The sequence below is a fragment of the Diachasma alloeum genome, unplaced genomic scaffold (assembly GCF_001412515.2).
Source record: "Diachasma alloeum isolate Michigan unplaced genomic scaffold, Dall2.0 Dall_scaffold_00218, whole genome shotgun sequence".
Classification (NCBI taxonomy): domain Eukaryota; kingdom Metazoa; phylum Arthropoda; class Insecta; order Hymenoptera; family Braconidae; genus Diachasma; species Diachasma alloeum.
Window position 1 is genome coordinate 342,843 of NW_021680383.1, and position 22,111 is coordinate 364,953.

The 22,111-nt window shown below is 41.4% G+C and overlaps 1 protein-coding gene across 1 annotated transcript in view; it reads left to right on the forward strand.

Moving 5' to 3' along the window:
• The first annotated feature begins 321 nt into the window (after positions 1-321).
• Positions 322-22,111, forward strand: part of LOC107037361 (intraflagellar transport protein 88 homolog) — a 118,204-nt gene continuing 96,414 nt past the window's right edge. The window contains exon 1 of the mRNA XM_015255880.2: positions 322-607. Within this exon, the coding sequence (XP_015111366.1) occupies positions 505-607 (103 nt within the window). The 5' untranslated portion in view covers positions 322-504. The remainder of the gene's footprint in view (positions 608-22,111) is intronic.

Genomic DNA, 22,111 nt, shown 5'->3' on the forward strand with positions numbered 1-22,111 from the left:
TTTGAGATAGGTAATGATTTCGTAGCAACCACAATTTATTGAAAGAAAAAAATGAGACCGAGTCCATGGACAAAGTGTGCATGTCAGGGGTCGATATTCAAACAATCGGTAGTTCTGGGAGGATCGATTGATGAAGAAATCATTTTAATTGATAAGTTAATTTCTGACCCAAGATTTTCTTACGGAATCAGCCCCAGCACTCATTCAAGTGATATTTGCCAAATGATCTGCAGGTTTTTTCTCTACTCATCTTAGTTTATTATTCTATCATTCACAATTCTTCAATTTCATTTCTACAAGGTGGCTGAAAAAGCTCTGCCTTATTTTGGCAGAGCAGTAGAACTTGCGCCGCAACAACCTCGTTGGCGATTACTCGTTGCAACTTGTCTAAGAAGGAAAGGAGAATTCCACAAAGCCCTCGAAGAGTATCAAGCTATCCACCGCAAGTTTCCAGAAAATATTGAGTGTTTGAAGTTTTTGGTTCGGTTATGCAGCGATCTGGGAATGAAGGAAGCCCAAATATATGCTTCAGAGTTGAAAAGAGCGGAGAGGTCAAAGGAGTTGAAAGAGAGGCAAGGTTCTGCAAGACCCGGAACTACTGGAAGCGGTAAATAAGAAGGATTCTATTTATTCATAGATGAAAATGTCTTTCTAAAAAATAAAAAATGTTATATTTCCCACCAAGGGAGGGAAAATAAAGGAGTCGTGCCCACGTGCAAAATTACTACTTGAGCTGAAGGCGAGGGTGGTAAGCACGTGGGTAAGGGTCCTTTATTTTACCTCCGGTGGTGAGAACGTTATTTTTCGTCACGGCGTAGGTGGAAAGGTATATTTTCATAGAAAATGTATCCTTTCCGCCCGCCGTGGCAAAAAAAAATTGCATGCCTCTAGGAGCGATGAGCGGCGAATTTAAAGCCTTCTGACTCACTTCGTTCAGTTAGAACATGATTTTCGATTCTTGAGACATGAAAGATTGTATATCATAGGTCGGCACGGTGGCTTGGCGCAGTGGGTAAGTTCGTTGCCTCACATGCGAAAGGTTCCGAGTTCAAATCCCGGCCGGGTAGAATGGTGCGATCTAACCATTTAAAGTCTTGATCATCATCGCAGTATACCCTAACTGGGTCGAAGCGATGTAAAATAACGATAAAAAAAATATATCATACGTCAATAGATGTATTTTCTTGACTCATATGACTGTAAATTTCCATTCCTCTCAAAATCACCTTCGACTCGTATTATGAAGTTCCATTCGTCACAAAATCTTTTTATCGACCATGTGACATACTATATAGTTGTAAAAAACACTGTGCCAAGGAAATTTGGAAAAACCTGGAAACGATGTAGAATTTTTCTTGAAGCTGGAATTTTCATGGAAAATTGAAGAATAGGGGAGGGTGGGACAAAACAGACCGCAGGGAAAAACAGACCCCTAGGGCAAAACGGATCACTGACAGAAAATTGATAATTTGTGTTTTTGGTTCCGAATGGAGCAAATTCGAAGTCATTTGTAGTTTGAGGTGATTAGCAAATGTGACCAAATCGCGGTTCAATGACACTTACTGTCTATAAAATCCCGGTGACGGTAACGATCCAAGAAACTCACTTTTAATTCAACACATTCAGTGTCTCTGACTTGAAGGAAAGAAAAAAAACACAAAAATTACCAATTTTCTGTCAGGGGTCCGTTTTGCCCCCCGATTCGTTTTGCCCTACCCTTCTCTAATCAATGAAAATAAACCAAGTCAGAAAATTGTAATAGATGTTCATAGTGTTTTGATCACGGGTGTTTTGATCAGCTGTTTTGAATACTGTTTTGATCACTATGCAGTCGTCAATGGTGAGCCCAGGACCAATAATATGATGAAAGGTTGACATAATGCTTTCCATCAACGTGTTGGTAGAAATCATGAGCAGTTGGGCAGATTTATCAATGCTTTGAAAGTCGAGCAAGCGTCGACTACCACCGCATAGAGACGAGCATCGTAATCACAGTGTTTCTTCCTCTTTCTTGATGAAATGAGACGCCCAGCAATAAATTGCTCTCAAATAACTTCAGACGACGCTTGCTCGACATTCAAAGCATTGATAAATTTGCCCAACTGCTCATGATTTCTACCAACACGTTGATTAAATGCATTATGCCAACCTTCCATCATATTATTGGTCCTGGGCTCATCATTGACGACTGCAAAGTGATCAAAACAGTGTTCAAAACAGCTGATTAAGTAGCCTTGATCAAAACAGCTTGTGATAGAAAGATTTGTGGTGACTTGTCCATGTGATTAGTTGTCCTGGGATCATTTGCCCTGTGATCAATTGTTGTGGTCAGTTGTCCTGTGATCAATGGAGGTGCAATCGGAGGCAGGACCAACGTCCTCAACGCGAATCAGAACATGGAAGATTAAATTAATATTAGATAGTGATTTCCAAACTTCGCACCAAGGACGTTGGTCCTGCTGTTACGGATTTTTTATTTTATAAATTGTGCGATATGGACATCCATAAAAATTTTCATCCATTGTGGACATGCACAAATATTCCCTAACTCAGCTTACTTTCATTCATCGTTTCATTCTTCCTCAATTCTCCCTGAAAGGTTCAAATTTTCCACAAATGATTCTTCCTAATTTTCAGCAGTAATCAAACAAAAATTTTCCTTTACAAATTTTGTTTCGAAAATATTTGTTTTTTTTTTAGGAAGATTTTAAATTTTTTTGCAAAATAAGGAAACAATTAATTTCGTAATTTTCTAATTGGGTTTGTTAAAATCAAATTCACTCTTTTTTTTCTCAAAAAACGAATTGTTTCTATGACTTTCTTTTTTGCATTTATTCATCTACAGAATGTCAGTTACATAATTCTTGCCAATCTATTTATACATTGACTTGCACTGCAAAATTTTCGATGAAAATCTATTTAAATTTCCCACTTAAACTAACCACAAAAATACATTTGCCTACAAGTTACTCATGGATTGAATTGACAATATGGATCAATTGAATGGAGAGTGAAATTTTCATGCAAAGGGCAGTGTGAACAGTACAAGTTCTGGACATGGAACTCGAAAACGCGCTGTAAGTTGGCACTGCTGGGGGAGGGGAATGGTGGGAGAGAAACCCAAAAACGCGCTGGGTGATGGCGCTGTCGGGGGGGGGGGGCATGATGGAAGTGGGGTGCGGATATCAGATGGTTACGTCTTGCAATATAGGTGGGAGAGGGGACTACGGAGCCACAATATGAATGATCCTTGTTGAGTTGGAGGGCGTTGCACGACTCCAATTATCAGTGGACACGTACATCTTATATAAACAATCACGATTGAACGAACGACCTTCATAGTGCTTGGTGGCGGGCCGTTGCAGAGTCGAATCGATGTCAAATCGAATCCCACGAAATTCGATTTGACATCATAGGAATCGAAATTTTATCTCAAAGAATTACCTGTGACCTAAAGGGTATGTGTATTAACGGGTACATGCACATCGTGTGAGCAAAAGTTCACATCCCCCAAAGTACGCGCGATTTATCCTTGAAGAGTTTATGAATTTTGAATTTTCATTTTATGTAATGAGAATTCAAAAGCAAAAAATTGATTTGATTCTTTATACGACAGTCGTATGTCCAACTATGTATAATTTGAAACATTCGGTTGAATGTTTACATGAAGGCACGTGAGTGTTGTTCAGCTGGGAGCACAGGCAACGATCTCGCAGCTGTGAAATCGATGCGGAATAAACGACTGAAGTTAATGGTATAAATATATGCGACTGGGACGATTTCGCAATGTGGAGTAAAACAAACTGTATATTTCACTTTGAAGAGATCACAACAATGCAATGTTGTTCGAAAGGGATCACCATCTGAAATTGTTTTCACAAAAAAGTAGAGACGAATGAATAAATCACAAGCCCAATATTTCATTTATTGAAAGAAAAGAATGCTCCATATGAAAACTCCATATGAAATATATTTGGAAAAAAATTGGAAAATGATGCTACTGAGTAAATGATGATGCAATCAAAACATTGAGAATAAAAGATAATACATAATAGATAATGATACAATAAAAAAAATTCCTCCACATAATTTCCGTCAAAAATCCGATTGAAATCACTTACGACAGTCCCAATGGGTTGTTAATTGCTTTCGAACCACTTTTTTAATCCATAGGTTTTCATAGGCTTAAGCACAGCAGATTTTCTTGTCAGGTTTCTTGATGTTCTGGTAGACGCTCAGATGGAAACAATCTTTGATGTAGAAATTCTGAATGTTTGAACAATTGTAATTATTGATTAACACAGACATTTGTCAAATAACTACTGAAAGTGTTTTCAATATCATTATAATCATATTCACCAGTTTTTCACAATTTTTCATAATGATTATGTGTAAGCTATTTGTTGGTTCTAACGTCCTGAGTCTCAAGATTATTCCAAGCACACGGCGGTCGGAAAACAATGTGGAGACTGAAGGTGTCTCGAATATCTGATGACCAATGGTGTCTCAAATATCTGACCAATTGGTTTTCAGATATCCATCTTCGCCTCAGTGAACCTTCAGGTCGAGAAAGCAAATAGTATTCTTTACTTCTTCTTCCACTGTAAATTGGATCTTCTTGTGAATCGAGTTGAAACTGTCTTTCACCCGGTCTATCTAATCTTTTGGGACGGTCAGTATCGTGTCATCAACATAGACCTTAATCAAAAGTATTTGAAAAAATAACTCCTCCAGCACCTCCGAGATCACGTGCTCCATCACCAAGTTCGCAAGAACTGGGCTAGCTGGATTGCCCATATTACTACCGTCCAGCTGACGGTATATCTCCTGATTGAACGAGAAATAACTAGCCTCAAAACAGAACTTTATCAGTTCGATGACGATATCTTTTGAGACCGGAATGAGTCCTACCCATTCATCCGAATGCTGCTGGACAATGTCTATTATTGGAGTCTTCGGGATGTTCGTGAAGAGTGACACGACGTCCAGCGACACCAAGACATAACCGTCCGGTATTCTGACAACTTTCGCGAAGCTCACGAATTCCTGCGAGTTCCTAATGTTGAACTGGGAAGTCTGATGCACTTTTGAAAGCAGCCTGTGTAAGAACCGGGCTACTTTATAGCTCGGAGCTTTTATGCAGCTCACGACGGGTCTTAATTTATATCGTTCTGTGTGATAGCAGATCATAGGTGATCTATAAGATTCCCAGCGAATGTACTAGGTTTTACATTGGGCAGACAAGACAGCTGCTGGGAGCGAGGGTCAGACAGCATAAGAACGCCTGTGCCCCTCAGAATTACACAAAAGAGGTGAAGACAGCAGTGGCTGCCCATCATTTTAGTACGGGGCATCAGTTTGTCTTCGATGATATGAGTATTGTGGATTCCGAGCCAAACTGGAGAAAGAGGAATATAAGTGAAATGATTCACATTTTCCTCAACAACACTGTCAATAAAAGAGAGGACACCAGGAACCTTGGCGCGATGTTTAGCAGTGTGATGCCGAAATTCAAAAAGAAGCAAGGTAACAGGAGATAACTGGTTATCTACCATGGGCAGCGTCAACAGATGGGGAGATGATGGTAGGATAACGAACTGAACGTTTCTGGGTGGGGTTGTATCGTGGGATGATTGGCTGTTTGACGTTAGCATACGAGTATTTTGGCGGTTTGAATTTTCACAGTGCTGATTGCTATATGTTGTAACATCAAATTTGTATTATTATTTTGTAATAATATGACTAGACATTGATCGCCTCAAAGTACTCTTTAACAATGCTTATATTAGGTGTGTAACTTAATCTTTCCCGTTTTTTTCATTGAGTGCGGTGACTTATTTAAAATTCAAAGATTTAGGCGCCCGTTTACGATTGTAACGAGTGAACCTTACAGTTTTTAATGCGCTATATGTCAGACCTGGAAGAGCTGTATAACTTCACAAGATAGTAGTATACACGATCACGACCGATACGCAGCACATTCGGCACTGTATTCTCTACGAGTTCCAACAACGAAAAAAAGCCATTGAAGCCCGCAATTCGATTTCTTCTACTCTCGGAAGTAATAGTGTGCCTTATGTTATGTGTAAATATTGGTATAGACGCTTTAAAAGTAGTGATTTCCATCTCAGTGACCAGCAGCGTCCTGGACAGTCTCTGAAATTGGAAGATGGTGAATTGCAAAAATTACTCGACAAAGACTCAATGCAAACCCAAAAAGAGCATGCAGCTCAGCTAGGAGTTACTCAAGCCGCAGTCTCTAAATGATTACACGCAATGGGAAAAATACAAAAGGTAAAAAGATGGGTTCCACATGAACTAACCGAACATTACTTCGGTCAACGCATGAACACTTGCCTTTCGCTGCTCGTCAAGTGCCAAAAGAATTTTTTTTTGTCAAATATTGTGACGGAAGATGAAAAATAGATATTTTTTGTAAATCGCAAACGCAAAAAGTCATGGGTGGATCCCCGTGGGTGGACAACCATCGATATCCATTTCCCAACAGAAAATTCACTTGAAAAAAGTTCTCCTCTGCATCTGGTGGGATATGAAGGATGTACTCTATTACGAACTTTTGGAAACAGGTCAGACAGTTACTGCAGAATGCTACAGTTGATAATTGAACAAATTGAGCGAGGTAATTAATGAGAAGGGGTCATGTACTGGGCAAGGGAGTCGGAAAGTCATACTGCTCCATGGTGACGCTCGACCTCATGTTGATCGCGCGACTCAGAAAACCATTTTAAGCTTGGGCTGGGAGGTTGTCGCGCACGCGGCTTATTCACCGGATTTGGCCCCTTCCGGTTACCATCTGTTCCGATCCATGTAGCGCGCCTTGGAGGAAAGCCGCTTGGAAACTCTGGACGATGTACGAAAATTCGTCGATGACTTCATCGCCCCAAAAGCTGCAAGTTTTTTTCGCGATGGCATTCGTATGTTGCCCGATCAATGGCGCAAGATCATCGAAAATGGTGGAGGATATTTCGAGGATTGATTTAATATTCATATATTTTATAATGTGATATATTTTTTCATAAAAAAGGGGAAAAATTAAGTTATACACTCAATATTTCGAGTAGCGGCGTTATCCCTATTTGACAGATGGGGGTTATGTTCGATTGTTTTTGATTGAATAATTTGTGAAATTGATTATTAGATTTAGTTCTCACATGTTGTGACGTAATTGTCTGAGGTTCACGGAACCCTCGATCCACTACGTAGCCCTTCGATGCACAACAACCCTGAAACGACAAATAAGTCAAGCGCCAGGTCGTTATTACCAGAACGACCACTGAAACGAAACGAACGACCGAAGTCAGAATTTCCAGAATAATCCTAAGTCTCGAAACGGTCTCCCACTGACTCAGATCGAAGAACGCCGTGAAGGTCACTGATGAAGCTTAGATTAAAGTGTGACTATGTATTGACCGAATAAATGAATTTAACTCAAAATTGCGGGGGAAAATCACAATATTTAATGAGGCTTAAATGACTCGATATAATCAAAGCAAATTAACTTTTTTTTGAAAACCCCCTTTGGTTATTTCGATCGATCAACGATCATGAAGCTTCGATAGTTACTAAATCTACAATTGTCAAAGGAATAAAAAATTCTGATAGGAACATAAGGAAGCAAAATACTCAGTCAATTTAGTCAAAAGAGATTCTGATAGTTGAATTGAAAGACCTAACCATCCCAAAAAGTCAGAAACAAATAATGTTAAAGAGAAAAATTGAAATCAGAATCAAAATATTGTCAATAATAATCATGTAGATTGAACGACACTGAACGATCGAAACCCAAGAATTCGTCCACGTGACAAGTAAAGCCGGCCGTCTGAAACAGATACGAAAACCCAAGACGACGAGCTAGCGAAACGAAGCAAGGTCACAAGACACAAAAGACACCAACGTTCAATGTCCTTCACTGACTATTAACCGACAGCGAGAGTGTTCGTCTAACACAAAAATTCACTCAAACGCAACACTACTTAATTTTCCAAGTATCATTTCAAAAATAAAACATTCATAAAATAATTGTCACTCACAACATGAAGCACGAGAGCCCGAAACTCTACGAGATGAATCAATGTCGCGAGACAACCGAAATTGAATGATCAGACACATTAATTCCAAATACGCACCAGAGAGAGAAAGACAAAAGAGACCAAGTAATCAATTACTGATCAGAGTGATGAGAACCCTATCTGGCAATTATTCCGAAACTCTAACAGTCCTACGGGACTAAGATGCACAAAACACCTATTCAAAACTCTAAAATTGGCTAGAGTCTTACTCACGATAAATTTACACAGAAGTGTCATACAAAGTCGTAGCCATCCCGCTCACCCAGCAGTACACCTCTGTCTCCAGAAAACGTCTCCAAAAACTCTTCAAATCCGAGTCCTCGGGACCTCCCTCCAGACAAATCCACTCGGGGCTTCCTCCACAGGTGTATCTCTCCTGCCGGAACGCCTTCAGGCTCCCCAAAACTCCAAAATTAACGTACGGAAAAAAAACGACTCCAAGATTGATCCGACACACTGTATGGCAAAATCACCAAACGGGAATTGAGGTTCGTTTCCCCAGCGACACCACGCTGGACCGTGAAAACACGGCAACGACGCTCATTGGCTGCTCGTTCCGTTCACTCCTGCAATCAGTTTCCAAACAACTAGAATCTGTCGCTCACATGGCCGAGCCAAGTCTGTCGGCGCATGCGCAGTGACTTCTATTTATTTATTCCAAAACGTTATTTATTCCAAAACAACTTATCCTAAAATACCAAATAAATCCGAACGTCCTCTGACATCCTTCCAAATCATTCTCCAGACCATTCTGTCCCTAAGGGACGATTCAACTCAACCTCCTTCTGATTTTGGTGAAATCCTTCACTTCCCCTGTGAAACCCTTCCGCACTGAACCAGTCGGACTCCTACGTCACGTTTTTCCTAGAGTTGCGCGAGAGCTGGCGACCTCTGGCAATCCGAAGACCCGTGAGGCTCGCATCCCGAACTCGAAGTGTCCCGAAGTCTCTCGACGATTCCCGGAGACGTTGCCACCTCAGTCCCACGATGTCGGCGCCAAATTCGATTCAAACAATACAGAAGGAAATATAAAAACAAAATAATAAATAAAACCTACTGAACCTCTCTCGTGACTCTCGCTGTCGGTTGGTGACTTCCCGTCTGGTGATTTTTAAATTAGAAACCCACACGCGAAACGGTCGAATCAAGAAATAGTATTTGTGACAGAAAATAACACGTCACAATGTTTATATTTATTTCTTTGTATTTGTTTGTGTTTATTTCTTCTAGAGTCTGGGGAAGCCAAAATTATATTGGCGAATCGTCGCTTCTTTTGACAATTTAATCAACGTTGTCGTTATTTCTCCAAAATCCCCTAACTCCTTCACTCGTTGAGAAATGTGTTATGTTATTGGTGACATTAAAAAGCGTAGTGATGAAGTTTTGCATGAGAGTCTGTCAGCGGTGATCTCACTAGAGAAGGAGGGGAATGGTTTTCAAAGAATTTTCAGGGGTATGGAGACTGTATACATTACAAACGCCGGTAGTGGCACAGAGGGTACTGTGTTATTGGTGGAGGAATTTGACCGCGTGAAATCGCAGCCAATGAAGACAAGTGAACATCCGCGATCTTCCTGGCAGCTGTTTTCGTGAAACATTTGGGAAGGAAGGAAATTTTCTAGGTTGTCAATGTATTCAAATGTAGGGTTTCACAGTACTTTATCAATGATTTCTCTAGACATCCATTTCAAACGTTCTGCATTTCCTACAGTACAACGGTATTCGATAGGACCTCCAACAAAAAAGACCATGGTGAAAAACACACTTCATTTCTACTTCCACACTCTCCAGTACTGAACAGCCAAAGTCATCCAAAGCCCCAACATGTATATCATTCGTGAGGATCCTCTCCGTCTATTTTTTCTTCTCAAGGCCTTGAACATAGATTTATTCAACATCCTTAACAATAGCAATGATGAACTCATTCCTTCTATTGTACTCAATTTCTCGAGAAGTATCTCAGTGTTGTCCATGAAAATGGCGTGACAATCACAGATTCATTTTCTGATATTTGGATAGTAAATCATCCCATTCCTTTCATCCAGCCAAAAATAAAGATCTACAAAGAGAATAAAAACAAGGTGGATGGCATTGGTAATGCCTTCAAGAGGCGAAAAACTCTGGAGGACACATGAGCAGCATACCAACGCCTTGCTATCTCTACTCCAGAACTGGTATGCACGCCATCCACGACGTGTTGTCGGATACTCATGGAGACGATAGCGACGGACACCGGAGTAGACGACGAAAAACTCCCTCAGTGACATACGCAGTGACTACTATGAAGGAGATCCTGGGAGAGCATGGTAAGTTCAAGATAGGCTGGGTCAATTGCTGCATGAAAAGTATGGAGGGACCAATAAGGTGCTTCAAGTGCTGGCACTACGGACATCTCGCCACAAAATGCACGAGCATAATCGTTTGGTTAAAATTCTGCACCGAACTGCATCAGCGGCAGACTACAAGGCCTCAGGCTGCAACGAGAAGCCCCGATCTTATGTACCAAGAAATGCAACACGAAAAATTGTGCCCACATTGCTAGTAGCGGTAGGTGCCCAGTGTCGAAGTAGGCACTTCAGAAGGTCCTTAACAAATGACGATGAAAATACTCCAAGTCAACTCTACTGCGAGGCTGCGCACAACCTGCTTATGAAGACAATGCGAGAGTTGAAGCTTAACCTTGTCATGATCTCAGAGCCATATAGTCACCTAGATATTTAACCCTGGGTTACTGATGTAAACAAAAAGGCTGTAATCTGGTCTTGTGGAAAACGACAATTTCAGAGTAATACCAATAATAGCATACAGAATTGCGCTGTGAAGACAAAGGTTGTTGGAATTCATTTCTACAGCTGTTACGCCCTACCACACCTTTTGATTGATCAGTTCATGGAGTTCCTGGATAGACTGACAGAAGATGCGAAGCAGCACTTTTCTCGTTGCATTAAGCCGGGGACTTCAACGTCTGGGCAGTCGATTAGGGGAGTGAAGGGTTATACATGAGAGACAAACTGTCCTGGAAGCCATGTCATCATTGAACGTGGTCTTGTTGAACAGAGGCAATGGTCAGACGCTCATGAAGAAAGAGGCTAGCTCAATTGTGGCTCTTACCTTTCTGAGTAGCAATCTCGCAGACTGCTCATGAACAGTAACTGATGTCTACACTGCAAGTAACTACCGTGCAATACTTTGGGAGATATATAGCGACCAGAGAATCGTCTCAACGCCCAAGAAGACCACCTGTATTGGTTGGAGAAAGAGCACTTTTAATCCTAGCTCCTGTCTAGCAGTATTAGATTTATTAGACCGCCCGATTAGTAGCAACACTTCTACTGAGAAGGCGCTCAGTATCATAATGGAAACCTGCGATGCCACCATGACCGAGAAGCGGAACACAAACCAACATCCACCAGTGTATTGGTGGAATGTCACAATTACCATCCTACAGAAAGAGTGTAACGTAGCCAGGAGATACGTTTGGCTTTTTACGTGGCCGCAAGAAGCCAAACTTTGAGGGGTTGGAGTTACGAGGTAAGAAGACACGCCGGAAGCTCAGCAAGACCATCAAGAGCAGCAGGTAGCAACCCTGGAGCGAGCTCTTTGCTTAGGTGGAAACTAATCCATGGAGTAGACCATATGCCATGGCGGTGACACGATTGAAAAGCTAGCCAATTCCATCGCCAACGTATTATCAGCTCATGAAGAAAATGGTCATGGTGCTGTTTTCACAACAATCTAAACTCCACCGTACGGTGGAACAGGGAGCGGAGGTGATAGTACCACGAATGACTGAAGCAGAATTAATGGAAGCTTGCAACAGAGTGGGTGACAGAGTGGGGAAGGCCTGGATGGAATCCTCAATATTGCGCTGAAGTCAACCATCCACACGATGCAAGAGCGGTTCTGGGAGGTATAACAACGGGTGCCTTCGGAACGGCATCTTATCTGCCATGTAGAAGTAGCAGACACTAGTATTACTCCCAAAAGGGAAAAAGCTATCAGACGAACGCTCATCTTATCGTCCTCTGTCGAACCTCTGTTAGCTAAAAACCAATATGGATTTCGGAAAGAGCGATCCATCCTAGATGTCATCAACCTTGTCATCGTTACCGTCAGGGGAGCGATTTCAGGGACAACATAGCTCAATGGCACAAAGAAACACTGCTTTATCGCGACGAAGAAGTACTACCTTTTGCGGAATTCAACGTACTTGGCTATTTGCGGAGGATGGTCGGCAGCGATTTTATCGGAAGTGTCCTTAAGAATGACACGGAGTATAGTCCCGAAGAATAGAGAGTCACCGAAGGTGTACCTCAAGGCTCAGTACTGGATCCCTTGTGGTGGACTATTATGTGTGATGGACTGCGGAAGCTGACATTACGCCACGGGACACTAAATTCCTGGTATTGGCAGATGACGCATCGGTGGTCATTCTGGGCAAATACCTGGACGACATCCGCCGCTGGATGGACAAAGTAGGTCGGAAATCAGCGGGACTCAAGACATAGACCATGCTGATCACAAGCAGAAAACGAATCGAGACAATTATGCTGCATGTCGAGTTCGCGCAATTATTTCCCCACCGTTTATGTGGATTCCTGGGAGTGATGATCAGTGCTTGGCTCAATTTCAAGCAGCAGGCAGAGCACGTGGATGTCAAGGCGTCGCGAGTAAGAGCCACTTTATCGCGTCTCATGTCCAACATAGCAGAGCCTCAGAAAAGAAGACGAGCGCTGCTGTCATCGATGGTTACATTGGTGCTCACATACGGCATTGCTATCTGAACCGATGCAGTACAGTTGCAGGAATTACGACGAAAGATCGCACCAGTTTATTGACTGAGCGCCCTTAGAGTTACTAGCGCATACTACACTGTTTTCGGGAATGAAGTGTGTGTCATTGTTAAAATGCTTCCCATTGAAGTATTGAAGTATCGCAGCAGAGCTCAGAGCAGAAGAGAGAAGAAATAGCTTGCAGCGATGGGAACTGCAGTGGGACGCGTCGCCGAACCCGAGGAAGTATTACCCTCAGGATAGTTACAATCAGGAGATGTCCCATCATTGTCATCACACCTCTCTACCAAAGTTTCTTTCATGAAGATTTAAGAATTATTGTTTTTCAAGAGAATCGTATGACAATCAACGAGTGAGAGATGAACATTGGTGATATCATCCATTTCTTGTACATTTCTAACTTTTTCAACCTGAGTAATCAATATAAGCGTGGGTAGTCGCATGAATGATTTCAAGGCTATGTAGCCAATTTCATCAAATCTAAGTCTTGAAGCCATGGCTGTCATCTGATGCACGTGATACACCAGAACCTGACTCCACAATTGATATGGAAAAAAGGGACGATTCAGTTGTTATTGCCATTTCAGAATCACCGGGAGAGGACTCGTCTGTACCAGATTCAGCGAAAAGTGCAGAGCCGGAAGAAAGAGTCCAAGACTCTCCTGAAACCTCAGAGCCGGACACCCGTGAGATCCTAAAGTCTGAGGAAAAACAATCCGTCAATATTTGAGATTTCCCAGTCTTTTAAAAGCCCAGAACATTCTGACATTTTGACATTTTGATATTTCGACATTTTGACATTTTGGCACTTTGACATTTTGACATTTTAACATTTTGACATTTTGACATTTTGACATTTTGACATTTTGACATTTTGACATTTTGACGTTTTGACATTTTGACATTTTGACATTTTGACATTTTGACATTTTTTTATGTAGTCTCTGGATTCGTCACTACTAGTGTAAGTCTGATAAATCCTCAATTGATAGATTTATCGAGACCACTTCCTGCTGCAGCTGGATTCTCGAGTGTATCGAGGGTGACAGGTGAGTTTGTCTTCATTGAATCAGAGATTTTTGGAATGGACATTGAGCCTGCCACCACCACAGACCCACGACTTGAGAAGATCAAAAAGTTACGTGAATTTCTCGGTATAATTAACTTTTATCGTAAATTTCTTAAAGATGCTGCAATGACACAGGCACCTCTTCACGAATGCCTTCATGGTCCAAATGTCAAGGGTTCTTACCCAGTTTTGTATACCCCTGAAGGAGAAGCTACTTTAACGCCTCCAAGAAACATTTGCAAGACGCAACGTTGCTGGTCTACCCGGATACGTCATTACCGTGGGCCGTATTTAGAGACGCATCTGAATTTGACATTAGTGCCGTTCTTCAACAGCGCAGAAGCACCGTTTCGGAGCCGCTTGCCTTCTTCAGTAAGAAGCTTCAACCTTCCCGGAAGCAGCGCAGCACATATGACAGAAAGCTTCACGCAATCTACGCAGCAGTTCGTAAATTCAGACATATTTTCGAAGGCCGTCACGTAACCATTTATACCGATCATAAGCCGCTGTTACATGTCTTCAAACAGGATCCAGACTAGGCAACACCATGGCAATTCCGCAGCCTTGATTTTATCGGACAGTTTTCAACTGATATTCAGCATGTTGCAGGTAAGGATAACGTTGTTGCCGGTGCCTTATCGCGAGTCGAGGCCATTTCACCAGCAGTCTCAACAGCAGAGTTAGCACAGGCGCAAGCAACAGATGCCGAACTTGAACATTCTTCAAGATCCAAATGATGTCCTCCAACTACGACTTATCAACATGCTAGATAGTCCAACTCCAATTTACTGTGACGTTAACGATCAGCTGATTCGTCCCTATGTGCCATCACCGCTGCGTAAGAGAATTTTTTAAGCTCTGCATAGCGTCAGCCATCCAGGGGCTAATGCATCAATTAAGCTAGTGTCTCAGCGTTTGGTCTGGCCGAGTTTGAAGAAAGATGGCCGTCTTCGGGCTCGCGTATGTCTCGCATGCCAGAAGAATAAAATATCTCGTCACGTGACCTCGCCGATTCAAGACTTTCCCGGAGGAAGAACAAGACGTTTCGAGCATATTCACGTGGACATCATTAGATCATATGTGTCGTCCAAAGCATACCGGTATTGTCTGACAATAATTGACCGATTTTCACGTTTTCCGAAAGCTTTCCCAATTCAAGACATTACCACTGAAACTGTTGCTAGTGTACTCTATGCAAACTGGATTTGTCGATATGGTGTTCCACTTCGCATCACTACAGATCAAGGGGTACAGTTCGAAAGTCAAATGTTCAACGCTCTCACTCGTCGTATAGGAAGCAGGCACATTCGCACAACAACGTTTCACCCACAATCCAACGGCACGGTGGAACGTCTTTATCGTCAAATTAAAGCGGCAATACGGTATCACGAGTCCTTATTGGGTGGATACTTTCCCCACCGTGCTTCTTGGCATTCGCGCAGCGTAGAAAGGCAATCTTGATGCCACGCCTACTGATATCATTTTTGGTGAGCCACTTCGACTACCAGGAGAATTTCTCCCTCCTGCTCCAAACCGTGGCATACCGCCAGCAACAATTGCCGACAGACTGAGGAACCATTTTGGTGATCTCGCTCCAGTTTCCGGTACACAGCATGGCAATGGAAAGGTATTTATATTTAAAGAATTGGCCACATGTCCTCACGTTTTGATACGTTTAGATGCACCACATCACGCATTCATAACACCATACGAGGGGCCACATTGTGTCATATCGTAACACGAAAAACATTTTGTCATCCAGATTAATGATCAAGCAACTGTCATCTCGATTGACCGTTTAAAGCCAGTATTAACAATTGTTGAAGACGAAACAACTGTTACCGACTCATCTGATACTGATAGCGGTTCCAACGGCACTTTATTGCCATCTTCACAACAACCGACACCTGGTGCGACAACTGCAACATCACCAGAACCGAGAACATCTAGACGCACATCATCATCTTGGGCTCCATCGAGCGACGCAAGATCATCGTTGGACTCAACCCCATGACCATCGAGAAAACGCGTCAGATTTAGTCATGAATTTAATTCATTTTATAAAGAGTCACGTATACCGTTTTCAGTGCCGTTTGACGCATATACTCTTGTATATATTGTATATAGTTATCCTTTTCTTTTCACCACAGAAGGGGAGTATTGTAGCAATGCTACTTATATATTTATTTCGCATTATTTCAATCTATTCTATTCCAGCTTGTCTTAGCAACCGAATACCTTACTACGTCACCTCGCGACAATTCGTAATAATTCGGACATCTTCGATCGGATGATCTAATACCTTTTGTGGCGGGAGCTCACACTCTCGTTCCACTCTCATGGTGTAAACCAAGTTCCATTGCTGTGAATAAATTTTATTCGATATAGTACACGAATTCCGAGTGTTATACGCTACAAAACCCATTTATGTCGCGCCGTGTAATAAGTCGAGTTGATATGAAATATTATAGAGCACTCGGTAATAAATTTCGTTTTCAACGAATGTGTAGTTTACAGGCCGAGCCGAAGGCGAGGGAAATTTGTGCCCTTGTACTCTAATGTACTATTATCTCTCACCGAACTCCCACAATGTATTTTTTTACGTGCTAATTCGGTCACAGAAGGCTGAAAATGGCGTTTAAAGTTCACTCCTGTAATGATTTTTCTTTGGCCTCAATAAATAGGCAATAAATCTTAACCCAACATTCTCCATTATCCAAACACGGCCAAATCATTACCTTCGTTCTCGTAATCCGACAAGTCTGAAACGCCAAAAACCATAACGCTAAAACTGGATTCCAGGAACAATCAGCAGCTCATTCAATCCTTACTTCCAATGTTTAGGGCGCCAGCCGAGTTTTAGCAACGCGAAATCGACGAACCGCAAACGGAACCGGATTTTCTTAAAACTAAATACTGATTGTCCCCAAAAATCCAATAATGACAAGAACATAACGAAAACCGTACGCAGAAATGTGGATTACGAGGGTACGGGATTTACTCGGTTGCTCAGTGTGCGGGTCGTGGAGAGAAGGGTGGATTCGTGGACGAGAACATCAATTAACGAAGCCAATCATCGATCAAGAAACCACCAAACCAATATCTTAAACTCTAAACGAGATGGGTATAAGTCGATATTCAATAATAAAATATAATTATAAATGATCCGCTAAAATCTAGAAGACTAGAAGATATATGAATTGTAAGTTGAAATACGAAAAAGAAAGCGATCCCAACCCAAAGTTGATAGGCAGAAGCAAAAGTATTGTCCACGAGGGGGACACGAATCCGAGAGAGAGACTATAGAAAGGTAGCGTACGTGCGAGAGAGAACGGATGAGGTAGCTACACGAAATTAAGAGAGAGCTAACGAGAATGTACTAATTTTTCCTATTTTCGACGGTAATTATTCGAATTCTAGACTGTAGAGAGCATTTATAATTATTTCCCAAGGGTTCGCTATTTATAACGTATTAAAAATCGGGGACATTGTCCACCGAACAGATAGCAAAAGAAGCTAAAGAGCTTGAATCAGCCACCTAGCTGATTTACCGGAGGTTTTCTCCACGAAAATAGGTAGCTTATGGTCTCAAATTATTTTCTAATCGTTAATGAACCGTCAGATTAACCAAAGGGAGCTTGAACAATTTTATTGTTGTGGATTCCAACCATAAAAGTAAAGGTAACTGAAAAGATAGCATCCCCATGCCCAACCGGAATTCCACAATGTATGCCTGGTAGAGAGCATAGACGGGTACAAGGTAGCGAAAAAGTATCTCAGGTAGCATAATTTTTCTCCCAAAACTCTTATGAGTTGGAGAAAAATATAAAGAAATAGGTAGCATATGATAATTACGTAAGGAGAGCGAGAAAAGGTAGCAAGCAGAGAGGTAGCGATGAAACAGGTAGCGAGTGGCATCAATCGCCGTAGCGGGACGCATCAAGCATGAATTTTCGCACAAAAATTATTTTGGTAGCTATGAGGGAGCATTTGGTTCGTTTGAAGGGTTTTCTACCCCTCAAACCATGTATGTCGTCGTCGGCGTCCTGTCGCAAAGTAGCGACGCCATCCCACGTGGTCCAATTTCTTTTTCGTAAAGCCGCACTAAATCACTTTCAATCACCTCTTAATAAGTACACGGATACTCACCATGTTCTGGAGCGTTGAAGTCGACGGAATTCTGGTCACGGGGCCCCGATAATTAATTCGAAGAGAACACTCGTTCAGGGAGCTACGTTGACGGGTACCTCACTCTTGGTAGTCCGGATGGATACTGTTATGGCGACTATCGCGTGTGTCCACTCGGGCCTGTTGCCTAGTGGTGGGGAGTCTGGTGGAGACTAGTCCCGTACGGTGCTGACTCGAGTGTCGGCGATGCGGATTATCGATTCCCTCGGTAATTGAGCGCGAAATTACTTTCAATGACTTCGAAATTACTGCATGCAATTACTTATTCGGAGCGGCTTTTAGGGATTGTAAATTAGTATTGTCCGGAATAATTACCTGTGGTTTGGCCAATGATTATTTAATCAGATCCTATTATATACCACGAAAAATGAGGGGGGATTTAGTCAACCATAAAAGCGATTTAAATGGACAAGAGACTCTATATTTCTATGAATTCTATACAAAATATTTACAATAATAAATGCCTTTTAAAGTTTATCTAGGGGATTGGGTAAGGCCAGGCTACTTGTTGAATATATCGAAGAATAATAGGGGCGATTCAATAGTGGAGAACAAAGGGGAGAAGCTAGTCGTGTCGAGGGACCCCAAATAAAGAAAAATACACNTTGATCCAAGTCAACTGTACGGGGGGGGGGGCAATAAAGGAAGTGTGGGCTCACCGTTGGGGGGATAACTTCTCGGAGATATTAGGGAAAATGGTGAATCAAAGCCGTACTCACCACCACGTGGATATACTCGGGAAACCGGGAGTTCCGCAACAGTCTCCCTTTCTTCTCCCAAAGTGTCCTCAACAATCAGATCTTCCAGTCTTAATCGGAACCTCCAGTCCGAACCGGAACCTCCAGTCCACCTCACGACTTCTGGGCTTTTTTGTCTCTCCCCAAAAGTGGGGAACAGACTCTTGAATCCTCGTCCAAAACTAGGGATACGGCACACAGAACTGTACGTGCGTGGTGGGGTATGGGGCAGCTGCGAGACGAGTGAGTGCTGCTCTTCTTCTTCACCTTCTTTTCGCTTCTTTTGTACATTCCCGTTGATTCCCGGTATTTCTCGTCCTTCTTGTTCCATATGCATCCGAATCAACTGAGGTCTTCGCGGGGGTCCGCGCGGGGGGGGGGCGTTGCAGGAGCGTGCGATGATGGACTGTTACTTGATGTTTGATTGTAAATATTCCCTAGTGAAAAAACATAAGGTGGAGGCGTACCATGCCTGATCAGAATTTCGGATCGGACTTGATCAGTTTCTGATCGAGACCTGAACAGAATTTTCACGAGGGTTGTCATGTACGCTATTATTTATTAAGGGGACCTGGCTCTTGCTGGAGTTTTGTGGGCCGGGGGTGCTGATCCTCTTCGGGCGGTCTCGCCGCTGCTTCCAGAGGAGAAGGGCAAATGGGAAATAGAGGGGACTAATTGGGGAAACGAGGTGACCAACGGTGGCGGAGAATTAATATTTTAGGAGGCTACGTGTGTAGAGGAAATTGACAAAAGTTGCCTCGTCACAGGATATAGGGTTCGTTTACACGGCTTGACTTTTTGAATGATTTATTGAACAAAAATAGGTTTTTTCATAGATCTCTTCAATGTAAAAACGCTCAATTTGGCTGAATCTCATTGAAAATTGGTGCCTGTGATAAAAAATTGAAAAACTAAATCGACGTATTTCAGAGTTTCCGCCAAACCACCCCTTCAGGCGGTACAGGACCCCTGGGAATTGTTTAATCCTGTTAACTCAAATTTATCAAAAAGTTTAAAAAAATTAAAAATTTATTACAAATTATTATAAATTGGGAAATCAGTATAGTAATAAAAATGATGAAGTTTTATTTAATAGTCCTGAACTCTGTGTATACGAAACTTGGTCCGAACAAACAAAGCACGTAATTTTTGCTTTATTTCAAAGTCTATTTTTTTTTTCAAATTTCTGTTAATGATGATGCGTCCAAACATGGTTTCATCAAAATGAGAGTGGCCCTAAGATCTAATGTATATAGCCCTCCGTTGATGATCCTCAAGAAAGAGATGTTGATCAGATTCAAGTTGTTGTCTCGTTTCTCAAAAATTTATTTGATAGTCTCGTTTCTCAAAAATTTATTTGATAGTCACTGAAGAATCAACTCAATATAGAATTTTCATGTTCACTAAATGTACGGTAATTTTCCTGAAGTAACATTTTAAATTTATTAGTCACGGGAAATTCTTTCACGCTATATTTTTTTTAGTTTTCAATTTTACTTGATACGTATTAAGGTTCATAATGTGTGCAGTAATGATAGTAATCGAAGAAATGCTTCAGACATACTGATTTTTTATACCAAAAACATCTGACACTTGTTATATTCGAACAACCGTCTACGTCACAGTGAATATTGGATTTTTTTTTAAATCCGAATTCAACAAGGTTATCAAAATCTTCTAGTTTTTTGCTGATGGAACCACTTTTATACCATGAGAATTTAAACAAATCTACATATCGTGGAGATGGAAATTGGTTATGCACTAACGATTAAAGTTTGATGATATCATTCCTCAAATGAAGATTCAATTCCTCGTTCATCAATATCACACTATCCGAAAAATGTCTTACATAATTTTTTCATTGTCTGAAATCAAACACATCTAGGGGTTGAATTTTTCCCGTGGTACCTTTCGGAATTAATTTTATGGTAATTTTCTTGTTAAGAGGAGTAACTTCGTTTACAACGAAAGACCAGCGTCCACTCCACGAATCGATCAATATCACACTCGAAGGTCCAACGTTTGGATAATATACCTCTTTAAGCCAAGTTTTGAAGTAATCTGAAAGTCATAGTTCAGTCATAGTAAAATTATATTGATCTATCCATACCTGAAGTAAGTTTTCTGGATTCGGAAGGCATAACATATACGTTAGAAGGCTTGAATAAATCGTTCTTTACGACCGGTCCAAATTGACCGGTCGTTTCCTTCGACACGATGAAAAGTGGTGATAGCAATTTCCCATCAGCTGAAATCAAAGGCTGAATGGTATAACTATGAGTTACAAATGAGACTGACCGCACTAAACATTGAATTTGGTGTCGCCCTTCAACTGCAATGTTCATCCAAAATGTATTTCCAACTGGAAACCACTGTGGTCGGAATTGAAAATATTTTCCGAACCTCTATCTATAATTAATTGTGTGATATCAGAGCCAAAATTATCGGCTGTTTGTTGCGAATGGTCTGCACCTTCAAGTTTTTCTTTGTAATGAATTTATCAATTTTTCTGCGCACACTTCTATGAGCTCGTTTTGAAATTTTTCACCCAATGTGAGGATGATTTGAAACGAATATCCTCATACCCAATATCTTTCTGAGCTTGCAAAACCCATCTTTGTAAACCTATATCATGTATAATGTGTCCCGCTTCCACGGAGTTTTTAAAATTGTCTCGAACGTACTGGCAAATGCGGCCTATTTTTTCTCTATAAGTTCCTCCCTTATTGAGTGTATGAGCCCAACGCTGCAATTGGGTTATTGATTTTACTTTGCGAAATCGATTTTAAACCGTTTTTGATGCAAGATTTTTCGATTGTCCGCTCCTTCAGAATTCCACGGCTTTTGCGTTATAATCATATGTCAATCCCTCAGAAACAATTAAACATTGATCGTCATTATTATCAAAACCTCATATCTTGTCATTATCCTCTACTATTTCCATTGATACATCCTTAAAAGGTTCCTGGAATGCAAGTGTTTCCTCTTCAACAATGTCTACACCATTGAATTCATTCATGGCATCGAGTGGAATTTGTTCCAGTTTTCCTTTCAATTCTATCTCTTGTTGTGTTACTGGAGTGTTTTCCAATGCCAATTGTTGGAAGGTCACCAACAACAATTGAAGAACGTTAAGGGGATTGATTCCCATCTTTTTCATACAAGAATGATCTGAAATTATTATTATATATATTTTCTATTCAATAACCCTAGCTGGCGTTATCTGATGATTGT